The following is a 12,463-nucleotide window of genomic DNA, read 5'->3' as shown; positions in this document are numbered from 1 at the left end:
GGGAGTAGGTATGATGGAGATAAGGCGAGGAGGAGGTTCAGGCACCCGGGGGGGGATCGAGACACAGATTGTGTGCCGGACTGAGGAGGAGAAGTAAGTTGATGCAAGATTGAATAGGACGATTAGAAAAGTCCCCTCCCCCTAACTGCAGGACGAGGGCAATAATGGGGGGAATCCAGATGGCACAGGTGGATGATTTTGGGAAGGCGGTCGAGTTGAGGCTGACGACTAACTGGTTAGGTAGGATTAGTTAACTTTTAGGTACTTTTAGGTACTGTTCATTTCTCATGTACCTGGGGATTGTATACGATGTATATTACCGTTCAATACAGACTGGCCTGGTGCTGCAGCTTCAAGATCATCCGATGGAGAGGAGGAAGTAAGGAGAGATGGAGGGGAAAGAATGAATAAATATCAGGGGAGACTTAGATTAAGGCCATAGCCATAGATCCCATCGTAATAACAAGCAAGATTAATATAATAGTTTTAATACTCATACTAATATCAATAAAATAATCAATCACCCGTTCATCCTGCTCCCCCCATGCAATCAAAGTCCAGGATGAGATCGACCGGAGGGCTGAGAAAAATCAAATCAGATAGAAACAATCATCCTGCGCCGCTGTTACTCAAGTTCATGCAATGTCTCAGATAACAATCTCCCTAACTTTGCACTTGTTTCCTTGTTGTTTCGATCCTCGTCGTTGACAACCATTGTCTTGAGTCTGTCAATGTAAACATGGAGATAGTCCCGTTCCCATGTGAATGATTGTCAGGGCCTGGGTTGCTATTCTTATCATCCCAAGTGGGGACCACACGTTTCCCTCTCATGATGATTAGCCGTAGGGGGAGGATGACAGGGATCGACTTGGGTAAGGACCTGATGAGTGTCTTGAACCTGATTATACTAATCAGCGGTGGCTGGCCAAACATGGCTCCACTAATGCAACAAGAATCTCATGTGTTTACTCCATACAGCGATGATACAGCTGTCCTGTAAGGATCCCGTATCCATCCACCGGATTCTAACCGCTTTGGTCTTAGCGGGAAACTCGATGCCTGACAGTTATGAATGCATCCATGACTAAGGCGGATGGGGTGCCTGATCTCTGAGGGACCAACACTCGCTTGCAGCGCTTAACCAGTTGCGGCCAGCGGCACGGCAACCATCCAGCAAGTCCACGCCTGGCGTCAAGATCAAAGCGAACCCATTCAGTCCGTCACTGATTCATTATCCCACTCCCCACCCCCATCTTCAACTGGTCCCCTCATATCCGTGGATTCCCTATTTTGGTTGATCTGACTCGGGATCTTCCTCTCTCTGTCGCTACCTGATCCCCTCTCCTCTTGGCCTATCCCCCCTCTCTCTACCAGATTGGTTCCGTCACATTTGGACAAACTTACCCCCCTCGTCGTGCGGCCCGGGTCCTTTCCACCCCTCTCCGCTCTCACTCTCCGTTGGCTCGACCCTGCCATCTTACCCGTTTTTCGCAGCTCCAATACGCGACCGATCCTTCCTGCGGACTTCGACGCTTTCGCTGGGATTTCTAGGGTTTGTCTTTTTTTCCTTTTTACTCTTCTCCATTTTGGGTCTTCTCTGGGGCGCTGCTCGGCACGTGAATCGCGGAGGTAGTTGGTGAGTTGTCGTCGACGAAACCCTCTTAGTCTGTCGCGCCTCTTCCTGACGCTCCGGTCTACATTCATAATAGCATGGTGGTTACTTCCGAACTTTCGAGGAGCTCCGTCCCGATTTGATCACCCCGTCGATACCCGCCAGCGCGAGGCATGGCGCCTCCGCACCCCCCTAGACCGGCTCCGGCCGCCGCCACGGCTGAATCCATGCCGGCCCCCTCGACTCGTCCCGTGAATGGGGAGGCTCATGCGGCAAACATCCCCACCCCCCCGTCAGCGTCCGTCGTACAGAATACGTCCGTGAATCGCAAGAAGCAGAAACGCAGGCAAAAGCAGGCCGCTCGCCTTGCGGCGGAGAACCAGCTCGGGAACGGACACGTGCCGACGAGTGTCGCCGACCGGAACGGCTCCGGGTCCGCCTTACTCGAGAGCGTTCTGTCGTACGAGCCGGACTTCGACAATGTGAATGGCGACGTGTACTACGACGACGAGCAGGACGCTGCGAGTGTCCACTACGATTTCCCCGACATGGCGAACGGGCCCGACGATCATCCCCGGACCGCAGGGCGGAAGTCGAAGAAGAAGAAGGGCAAGAAAGGGCGGTCGCACTCGGAAACCATGGGCGACGAAAGTCCGACCTCGCAGTCCACCCCGTCCATCTCCATGTCGTCGCATCCGCTTCCCCCGCCGCTGCCCCCGCACCTCGGCGCCGGACCGCTGTTGAAGGCCGCCAAGGACCGCAGCATCTGGAATACGTCGACCCAGGAAGAGCGCGAGAACATCAAAACCTTCTGGCTCGAGCTGGGGGAGGAGGAACGTCGTCAACTCGTCAAGGTCGAGAAGGATGCCGTCTTGAAGAAGATGAAGGAGCAGCAGAAACACTCGTGCAGCTGCACCGTGTGCGGTAGGAAGCGGACGGCGATTGAGGAGGAACTAGAGGTACTTTATGACGCTTACTACGAGGAACTCGAACAGTATGCCAACAATAACCAGAGCTCCTTTGAGAGAGGCTCCCCGATCGTCCCTCCGCCCCGCCTATACCAGCAACCGTTACGATCCCCCGGCCAACACACCCGAACGCACGGTCAGTTTCACCCCTCGCGAGGGCGCATCCACGAGTTGCCCGAAGACGACGACGACGGCCTCGAAGAGGACTACGACGAGGAGGATGAGGACGACGACGACGACGACGAAGAAGAAGAAGAAGAAGAAGACGAGGATGACGACGACGACGACGACGACGACGAACCGTACAGCGACGATGAGTTTGAGGACGAGGAAACCCGTGCTGCCCGTGCAGACTTCTTCGCCTTCGGAAACAGTCTAACGGTAAAAGGTAATGCCGAGGCGACATACCCCGATTGCAATGACGTGAGGATAAAAGCTGACGGAGGCGCTCTGCCTCATTGTTCCACCACAGACGGGATTCTCACGGTTGCGGATGACCTACTCAAGAATGACGGGAAACATTTCATCGACATGATGGAACAGCTCGCTGAACGTCGGATGCAACGCGAAGAGGACACCCAGTACGGTATCGCTGCCGCCCATCAGTCGCTTCATGGTGGTCACAACCATGGGCCTTTGGACGACGAGGACTACGACGACGAGGAAGACGAGGACTACGACAGCCAGGAGGAAGAGGACTACGAGGACGATGAGATGGTCGGTCCAGGGTTTCCCCCATATCGGTGCATTGCCGGACGGAACGCAGGCTGACATGGTCACAGGATGCGATGACGGAAGAACAGCGCATGGAGGAAGGGCGGCGAATGTTCCAGATCTTTGCGGCTCGAATGTTCGAACAGCGCGTCTTAACGGCGTACCGGGAAAAGGTGGCTGAGCAACGTCAGCAGAAACTCATCGAAGAACTGTTGGAAGAGGAGAATCGAAACGAAGCGCGGAACGCCAAGAAAGCTCGCGAAGCCCAGAAAAGGAAGGACAAGAAGAAGCTCCAACGGCAGGCCAAAGAGGAGGAGAAAGCCCGGAGGGAGGCGGAAAAGGCAGCCGAGGAAGCGGCGGCGAAAGCCGAGCAGGAGAAAAGGCTCGAAGAGCAACGGCAGAAGCGGGAAGAACAGCGCAAGAAGCGGGAGGCCGAGCGAAAGGCCCAGGAAGAGGAGCGTGCGCGCAAGGAGGCCGAGAAGCAAAAACGATTGCAGGAAGATCGGGAGCGACAAGCAGAAGCGGAGCGGAAGAAGGAGCAAGACAAGAAACGGCGGGAAGAATCGCGGCGAAGGGAGCGGGAAGAGCGCGAGTTGCGGGAGAAGAAGGCCCGGGATGAACGCGAGCGCAAAGCGCGGGAGGAACAAGCCCGGAAGGACAGCCAAAAGGCCGGTGTACCGGCGAATCGACCGTCGCATCCGGGGCTCGTCCCAATCCCTGCGAATCTGTACCATCCTCAAGGGCCCCCGGGCCACCACTCATCACCGCACACCCAGATCGCTACGCCGATTGTCCCCAAAGCCCCAACTCCCGCCCGACCCCGTCAACCATCCCAGCAAGACTCCCACAGCTCCTCTCCGCGATCCCAAGCGACCAGCGCAGAACCCTCGCAGGTCTCCGTCTCCCCGCGATCCATGGGGCCCAGCCAGTCCTCTGGAGCCTCAAGTGCTACGTCCAGACAGGGCCAAGGACCACAGTCGATGCTCCACCATCCTCAACCTTCGACACCGCTGTCCCCGCTGGGTCGCACTCATCCGCCAGGGTTCCCAAGCGGCAACGGAATGCCACCGAATCCGCCGGGGTTGGCCGGGATCATGCCTCGGCTGCCAATGAGCCATGACCTACCTACGTATCCCCCGCACACCGGGCCACTCATGAATCAGCCGCGAGGGTTCCCGGCACCCAACGGCATCCCTGTGCCCCCGGGCATAAATGGATCCCGTCAGATGGGTCCCGGACGAGGATTCCCGCTGGACCCTGGCCACAATCTTCCGTTCCACGGCCAACCGCCCATGTCGGGTGCGTTCTCCACGCCGCCAGGTGGACTGTCCCATGGCCATTCCCGGCAGCCTTCCGGTTCGTTTGAGCGATCCCCCCTTGAGGTGCATCACACCCAGCCATTCCCGATCACTCGACCCAGTCCTATCAAGCGCCCGTCTAGCACCCAGCAGGAGCAGCCGGGGGACCATGCACGGACGACCCGTGGGGATGTAGACAAACTGAGTACCCAGCTGGGCAGCAGTGCCCTCCTTGATGACACAGATATCCCGTTCACATCGAACCTGTCCCAGTCATTGCCGGGTGGCACTCTTCCAGGATCTTTACCGGGACCGACCCGGGCCAGCTTCGGCGCGCCAGCGCTGTTCCCGGATCCTCTCAGTGGTAAGTCGATCCAACGACGGCCGGTTTGGAAAATCCTCAATGCGGGCGGGGCTAACAAAATAACAGCACCGAAACACTCTAATTTCCCCAGCCCCGGAGTGGGCAGCAACACGTGGGGCCCGCAGATTCCCTTTGGTGCCTCCGCCTTTCCCGGTGCCCCGTCATGGGGAACCACACATGGTCAGTCGACAACGCTTTCTCTCTTCCATCTAGCCTCTACTAACCTACACTCCAGGGAGCGGATGGGCCAATAACGTATTCGGATCTGCAGGTCACCACCGTGCTCACACATCTCGACCTGTTGCCATCAGACTCCTCGTGATCCAAGCCTGCAAACAGCTCGACACGATGACTCCATCTAAGGGCATAAGCGGCTATCACGACGTGAAAGTCATTGGCCGACAAGTGGACCAACTCCGACCACCCAACGAGCCTCCAATCTCCCTGAAGGAAATGCTAGACATCTGCGACACCGAGGGCAACCCGCAAAACGGCGGCGGGTCATTCTCGATCCGGGACGACGAGGCAAGCGAGTTCGTCAAGTTCGAACCGGATAACAACAGCGCCATGGCAGGCCACCGGGGGAGCCTTGTCCCTGGAGAAATCGGCAGCCCCGTACCAGGGAGCAGTCTACCGGCGTTCGGGGGAATCGGCTCGACCTCATCTGTGCTACGGCAGTTTTCTCCACCAACAACGGGGTTCTAGGCGTTTTATTTTTTTGAACGAGGGGTATTCTCGCACAAATTTTCTTTCTCATACACACACAACACACATACTGCATTTTAGGTATCGGGTGGATTCACGGAAAGGGAATTGATTGATATGATATGATTATTTTGATTTGTGTCCTCATTTTTTGACGCCCTGTTATCTTCGCTTTTCTTTTTTTGCGCGCACTTTGGGACGGACGATTGACTGATGGATTCATTACTTACTTACTACCTTACCTTATGTTCGATTGATTGATTGATTGATCAACTGGCTACTGGCTTGAAATGAATGAATGGTGAATTATTGCCATAATTGACCGCAATAAATGTTTCCCTGTTGGTCGTTTTTTTCTTCCTGCTTTGTCCGAAGCGTCTTGTCTTGTCTTTTGTTGACTTGTCATGTCATGTTGCTCATGCCTTTCATACCTACCTACTACTTACATCAAACATTACCCAGGCATAACTTTACTACTTACAATACCATCAGGCATTCTCCAAACATATAGGTGATACCACCTTTGATCATATCCTTTCTGTTTCTCTTTTTCATATGGTTGTTTGACTAGTATCACTGCATCCTTGTCTCCCCCATCCATCACATGATGGTGATTATGATGACTATAATACTCCATGTAGTGTTACGACTGCTACACGGGTAAATGGGTAGGTAGGTAGGACAGTATCATGATGTAGTGTATACACACCTAGATAGGTATATGTATAGGTATAGGTATACTATTTATATTGATAGAAATACCCGCAGAACGGTAAGAAGAAAAGAAGAATAAATGGAAAGGGAACCCCTGATGATACACCTATATATGTGGCTGCAAAAGAGGAAAAGAGAAAAAAGTAAATAAGTAGATAGATATAGAGGGAATCAAACCATCTTACACAGCGAACAGCAAATATAAAATAAGATCTTAACAGGCTAGGAAAACAGACAGACAGGGACGAAATCCAACAACGGATGATGGTGATAACACGTGATGATCAATCAATCATGAACGAAGGGGAAAAAAGAGGCACGGTACAAGATGGTAAAAAGGGGAAAGCATATCGCATCATACAATCGTTCTCGCTCACTGCCTTGATTCCGTCACCACACCTTCGTAGTCCCTGGACCGGATGTAGTCCAGCGTGCGCTGGAAGTGCCGCTTGGGGCCTTCGAGGCTGGGATTGGGCTCGTCCTCGTCTGTCTGCAGGTTGGAATGGATGAGCTCGATGAGGCCGTTGAGGTATTTGACTGTGACGGTCTCGTTCTGCTGGTCGAAGTAGTAGACGTAGCGGTTGAGGATTTCGACGAAGAGTTCTACCGATACGGCGGTGTCCATGCAGGCGTCGGCGACGCGGAGAGCTCGCTGGAGGCATTCGAGGACTCGTTTGCCGTCGCGGTAGAGCTGTGGTTTGGTTGATTAGCATGCTTGATTCGACTATAATAGAAGGGGTGACTTACGTTTTGGGGGTCTTCGTCGCCGCGCTGCGGGTTCTCGACGACCCACCAGAGATGGCTGGCAAGGTAGACGGCTCGGCATTGGTCGGGCTTCTTGAGTAGCTTGCTTCCGTGTAGGGCAGCCTTGGTGATGAGTGTGTCGTAGTTCTCCTTCGAGAAACCTCGCGTGCCGTGCAGTGCACCTGAAATGACACAAACAGCTTGGAACTGGGCGCGGGAGTCGCTGATGGAGTCCTCGTAGATGGTGAAGGCCTGCGCAAAAAACTCGTAGCTGAACTCTTCGAAGCCAGTTTGGTCCGCCACTTCGCCGCACATTACAAACAGACGGAGAGACAGATCGGCGCATCCTGGGTTGACGCGTTGGTAGAGGTTGTTGACACATTGGTGCATGAATCGATAGAGCGTCGAGGATTGCGACTGCCAATTGTCATCGTAATGCTCGCGGGATTTCAGCTTGCGCGCAAGTCGTATCGAAGCCGTTACGAGAGCCGGCGTCGTGTAGCGGATCCGCTCATTTCCGTCCAGATAGGCTTTCCGAGTGGCTTGGAGGAGCTACATTATGCAGTCAGAAAGTGGCTTCAAAGCCTACACCATCTAATATGAGGGGGCTCACCTTGAGCTGGGTGTCGTTATCGGGAGCTCGGAGCAAATGAACTAGGCGCGCCAACCACCCTTGCTCCTCGATCGTTTCGTCCGTTTCTCCCCTTCGTTGGGATTGCATGCCAGGGTAACCCATGGCCTGCTGTGTACCCTCCTTGATCAATACCCGGATGCATTGGAGGACGCGGTCAAGGTTATCCGTTGAGGTGATGGGAGTTTGGTTTTTCAGAAGGCTGCGAGCAATCTCCCCGGCCATCGATCGCCGCGTCGTATAAGATTGCGAGGTCAACAGAGGGACATAGTGCGGCAGGGCAAGGGCGGTGAAAATCGAGGCATAAGAGCGGAGGGGAGCTAGAAGAAGCTGGGAAAGATTCTGTTGCGCCGGGGCGGAGTGCAAGTCTGCATGGTCAGTATATGCGGCGCTCTCTTTGGTCGCAAATGCAAGGACCTGATCAACATAATCGAGTCGGTCGGGGTAGGTATTGAGGGCTAGGTTGACGAGGGACACCAGCAAGGCCATGGTATCTTGGATCGGAATGCCACGGTTCTTAATGATACCGACCACCTGCTCATAGAATATAGAGTACAGCTGGGATTCCACAGACGGCTTGTCTTTCTCCTCGCCATCGCCGCCTTTGTCATCTGGCGCAGGCTCTTCTCCTTCCTTTGCTTCTGGGGCCGCTTCCTGGTCATTCGAGGCCTGCTCGACGCCGTTCTCTTTAGCGGCTGCATCTTCGGCAGTGCTTTCCTTTTTCTTCTCTTCAGAGACCTTGAGGTCCTCCAAGAGCTTTGTAACAGCTTCCTCCTCGCCCCGCTTTCGGGTTTCCGGATCGTCCGAGGGCTCCGTCTCGCGCGCCGCATAGGTCGAGAGGCGATCCATCAGGCCGATGACAATCTTCTTCAGATCGACATGGGGGTTAAGGCGGGAGATTGCCGTGAGCAAAAGATCCAGGGTGTGGAGGTGAAATTCATCCGGGAAGACCTTGGTAACAACTTCGAGAAGATATTCCTGGGCCAAGACGTCGCGGCACTGGACGACCTGCTCCAGTAGCGCCTGCAAGATGCCAGACTTATAGGCTTCCAGGTCCACCAATTGACTGAGCCGGACAACGTTGCTTCCGACCAGCAGCTCCAGCTCCCGGCGCTCCTGCATCCGCTTCTCCCGCTCGCGCGAGGGCCCCTGGTGTTGAAGCCTCACCCACAACTTGTTCATCTCGACGAAATTGGTCAGAACAAAGTTGATCGAGTCCTGCAGATTCCCTTCCGGCCCATCGCCGGATCCAGTCGGCAGGTAGTCGCGCGCCTGGCCCGAGAGGTAGTAGCGCAGGAACAGGCCGCGGATCGGATGCTGCACGCCCCTGCTCATCTCCATCATGTCTTTCATAATTTCCTTCACAGGAGCATCCTCCACGGACATGTACACCGTCCCGACAGTGATCATAAGGTAGAGTCGTGGGATTATGTTACCCGCATACTGAACGAGTTCGTAAAGGTCGGCCAGGTGGTTGACGGGGTGGTTCTCTTTCAGGTAAACGGAGAGATGTCGCAAAGCGTCAAACACGGCCATGTATAATTCGTAGTACTGCTTGGGGCCCAGACTCGGGGTGCGAAGCTCAGATACGAGGGTTGATCTAGAACCAACGGGTTGTACATTGTTAGCTGCCATCTGGCTCGATTCACACTGCTGCCTGGAACGAGTCGAAGCTCACCCGCACTTGAGAGCATCCATGAGCTTGCCAGGAGTCTCCAAACATTTCCGCATCATAATTGACTGTTGACGCACGACCCCCAATGCCTCCTCGAGGAGGCGACTTTGATCGTCGGAGGCCGTCATTGGGGTGGCCATGGCGGAGCGAGTGGAGGGAATGACCGAAAGAGGGGAACGAGTCGGGATGCGGTCGGTGAGGGATGGTAGTTCAGGTGGGAGGGACGAGGTCAACTAATGGGAACCAAGGGTACAAAATAGGGATAGTAGAGAGAAGTAGAAATTAAAAAGAGAAAGACCAGGTAGGTTCCTGATCCATGCGACAGGGGGGGGGGGAGGAGAAGGAAGAGGAGAGGAATTGCGGAGGAGAGAGATGGAGATAGAGGGAGTGACGGAGGTGATGAATGTCATTCATTACTAGCCGGAGAAAGCTATGAGGTATGGTCATGTATGGTAATCTCTAGGGAAATGGGGACTGAACTAGTGCCGATGATGACGTATTGTGTAGTATTGGTTTGTATCAACCACTTAGCTCCCCTACTTCGCTATATATATTACTGTCGCATCCGTCAATCTCAGCCTCACCATCTCTACCGTCTATGAATATCCAAAGAAAGTATGTCAATTGAACCCACTTATTCACATGAAACGCAAATTATGGATGATACTCTCGAACAACCATGACAACCACAAAAGAAATACCAACAGGAAAAATAAACAAAACGCCGTGTTACATGAAGAATGCATGCATGACAACCCGCTAAAAACCCGAAAAAAGAAGGAAACAGAAACAAGACACGCTCTCGTCCATCATGCATCATATCAACCATTCTTTGTTAATTTAATCCTGACAATCTTCCTCATTTCAACAAGCCGTGCCAAGCCATCGTCATGGCGTCATTTCATGGAGGGGTGTTGTATGGAGAAGGGGACAGAGGAATGAAAAGGGCAACCGAGACACAGCATTCTAGATAATGCTTCCGGTCTCATTGCGCCTCTGCAGGGTAGTTCCGTTCAGGCTCCGCTCTTGGTGAGAGGTTTCGTTGCTCCGCTTCAGGAATTGGCGCGCCTGCAGCTCAGTGGCATTGAGTGCAGCACGGGCGAAGTTGACCCGCGCCCCATCATCAGCGCTGCGTGCACCGACGCTTGAAGCAGTATCATTGCTGCGGGCAAACAGAGAACGAGTATCCGTGCTGTTGCTGCTGCGAGCAGAGAAGGACCTGGCCTCAGTGCTATTGCTCCGTGCATGAAGGTCTCGGGTCTCAGTGCTGTTGCTGCGGGCACTGAGCTGGGAAGAGGTGTGGTTGCTGCTGCGGGCAAGGAGGGCGCGCGTCTCCGTCTCATTCGTTGATCTTCCGAAAATCATTCGACGAATAATGCCCTCGTTCACGTTGGATTCGCGGCCCTCATCCGCCGCCTGGGGGGTAGGGGTGGGAGTGGAACGGGCCTGAATGCCCCATGATGGCGGACTCGGGCTAGGCGAGGGTGACTGAGGCACAGTGATGGTTTGAGGTTTTGGTGTGCCATCGTCTCCGGCGACATTGACAACGGTGTAGGAGGGCGTATCGTGACGCCTATACACAGTTGCATTGCCCCGGCGCTCCAGAGCCGTATCGTTGCCGGGGCCCCAGAGCATCGGCACGGCATGCGCACCAATGGAGGAGAGAACCAGAAGAACTGCGGAGGGATGCATTTTAAGAGTAGACAGACAAAGAAGAAATCAATTGCGATTCAAAGTAGCACGATTTGAGCAGAACAGAAGGGACTGTTCTCGTGGGAAGATGGAGGAAGATAATACTAAAAAGATAAAAGACAGGAGGATCGAATTCAGAGGGAGGAAGGGCCCTGTTTTATGATCCGCTACGAATACATCCAAGCACAGAGCATCTCAAATCTCAAAGGGAACAAAAGGCTTCCATCATCACGCAGATCGATCGGAGTAAAACGTGCAGGATGTCCACGCCGCCGGCCAAGGGAGGCTGGGCGCATCTGGGCCACCTGCGGTCTGCCAGCCACGTTCATTTTGTGCCGTCTTCCACGCAATCTATTATATTATCTTTAATTGAGTTGCACTCCACCACGGCAGAGCGACTTCATGATGACCACATCGAGTCATTGTCCGTGATCTCATTTGTCTCTCTTTCGGTGGCCGGGGAGTACACAATTACCAAGTAGCTGAGATTATAGCGTCGATCCCGAATCAACATGAAGAAAGATGCATTCATCATCCCATGTGACACTAACCAGATGTGGCTGGACTGACCCACCCGGCCGGCTGTGGTGTATCAAATCGCGCTATGCAGGGTACAACATCCGACATCATCGCTGCGATATCAGGTTATCATACAGCCGGGCATGCTCCAAGACTAGTCATTCTGCAGATGTTCTATACTTGGCAACACGAGCTCACACATAATTTCCTGTCAATCAAAGCTTCCATTGAAATCATGCATCCTCCCGGCCGCGTCAACGTCAAGGGCAACGTCAGCCAGAACGGTTTTCTCTACAACGCTAGCCCTATACATTTTTCAACTGCCTGACAGGATGCACTCTTTTGAATGGGGTATGCGTAGCGTAATGAGATCTTTTGGGATGACAGACACGACACCAACATCTGGCCAAACTGGCAATCTACCAGTAGTGCTATCGCTAAACTACATTTCCGGCTAGACTCACACTCACGAGGGAAACAATTGGACGAAAACACCTGAGATGATAGTACACATGAAAGTATTCAGGATATCTGAGCCACTGGAAGACAGTTGGAATCCTTCCGCGAGTGGCATAGCCACTGTGCTACCAGCAGAGCACGTATATGCGTCTTGCGTTGAAAACTAGAAATGCAGAGCTCGGTTGATCTGTTGCCCTCACGAGGGAGGCAGTGGTCCTTGGTCTGTGCCTCACCGCATGCCTGGCTTGAGTGGGGGATGCATATGATTCTAAGCATGGCGATTGAACCCAGAACGCTTTAATTTTTAGGGTCTACTGGAGATACTAATGTATATTCGCCTATTTAACCAGATATCTTTCCCGCTCTAA

At 53.6% G+C, this 12,463-nt stretch overlaps 3 protein-coding genes across 3 annotated transcripts; 1 reads left to right on the top strand and 2 right to left on the bottom strand.

Annotated features, from left to right (window-relative positions):
* Positions 1 to 1,210: 1,210 nt before the first annotated feature.
* BDW47DRAFT_109273 (putative stress response protein Nst1) lies at positions 1,211 to 6,162 on the top strand. The gene is made up of 5 exons (XM_024813428.1): positions 1,211 to 2,968; positions 3,053 to 3,297; positions 3,363 to 4,956; positions 5,023 to 5,136; positions 5,192 to 6,162. The coding sequence occupies exons 1-5, from the start codon at positions 1,786 to 1,788 to the stop codon at positions 5,659 to 5,661; spliced, it is 3,606 nt and encodes a 1,201-aa protein (XP_024670206.1). The 5' UTR covers positions 1,211 to 1,785; the 3' UTR covers positions 5,662 to 6,162.
* A 294-nt stretch (positions 6,163 to 6,456) lies between these two features.
* On the bottom strand, positions 6,457 to 9,779 carry BDW47DRAFT_109269 (vacuolar protein sorting-associated protein 35). Its single transcript, XM_024813427.1, has 4 exons — positions 9,429 to 9,779; positions 7,733 to 9,350; positions 7,123 to 7,671; positions 6,457 to 7,066 (listed from the first exon to the last, which is right to left on the bottom strand). Exons 1-4 carry the CDS (start codon positions 9,563 to 9,565, stop codon positions 6,749 to 6,751), a joined length of 2,622 nt encoding a protein of 873 aa, XP_024670205.1. The 5' UTR covers positions 9,566 to 9,779; the 3' UTR covers positions 6,457 to 6,748.
* Positions 9,780 to 10,043: 264 nt separating this feature from the next.
* On the bottom strand, positions 10,044 to 11,268 carry BDW47DRAFT_109268 (uncharacterized protein). Its single transcript, XM_024813426.1, has one exon. It carries the CDS (start codon positions 11,115 to 11,117, stop codon positions 10,392 to 10,394), a length of 726 nt encoding a protein of 241 aa, XP_024670204.1. The 5' UTR covers positions 11,118 to 11,268; the 3' UTR covers positions 10,044 to 10,391.
* Between the last annotated feature and the right edge of the window lie 1,195 nt (positions 11,269 to 12,463).

Source organism: Aspergillus candidus, assembly GCF_002847045.1.
Source record: "Aspergillus candidus strain CBS 102.13 unplaced genomic scaffold BDW47scaffold_38, whole genome shotgun sequence".
In the NCBI taxonomy this organism is placed as follows: domain Eukaryota; kingdom Fungi; phylum Ascomycota; class Eurotiomycetes; order Eurotiales; family Aspergillaceae; genus Aspergillus; species Aspergillus candidus.
Note: the sequence above shows the minus strand (reverse complement) of the source record. Positions and strands in the feature narration are given on the sequence as shown.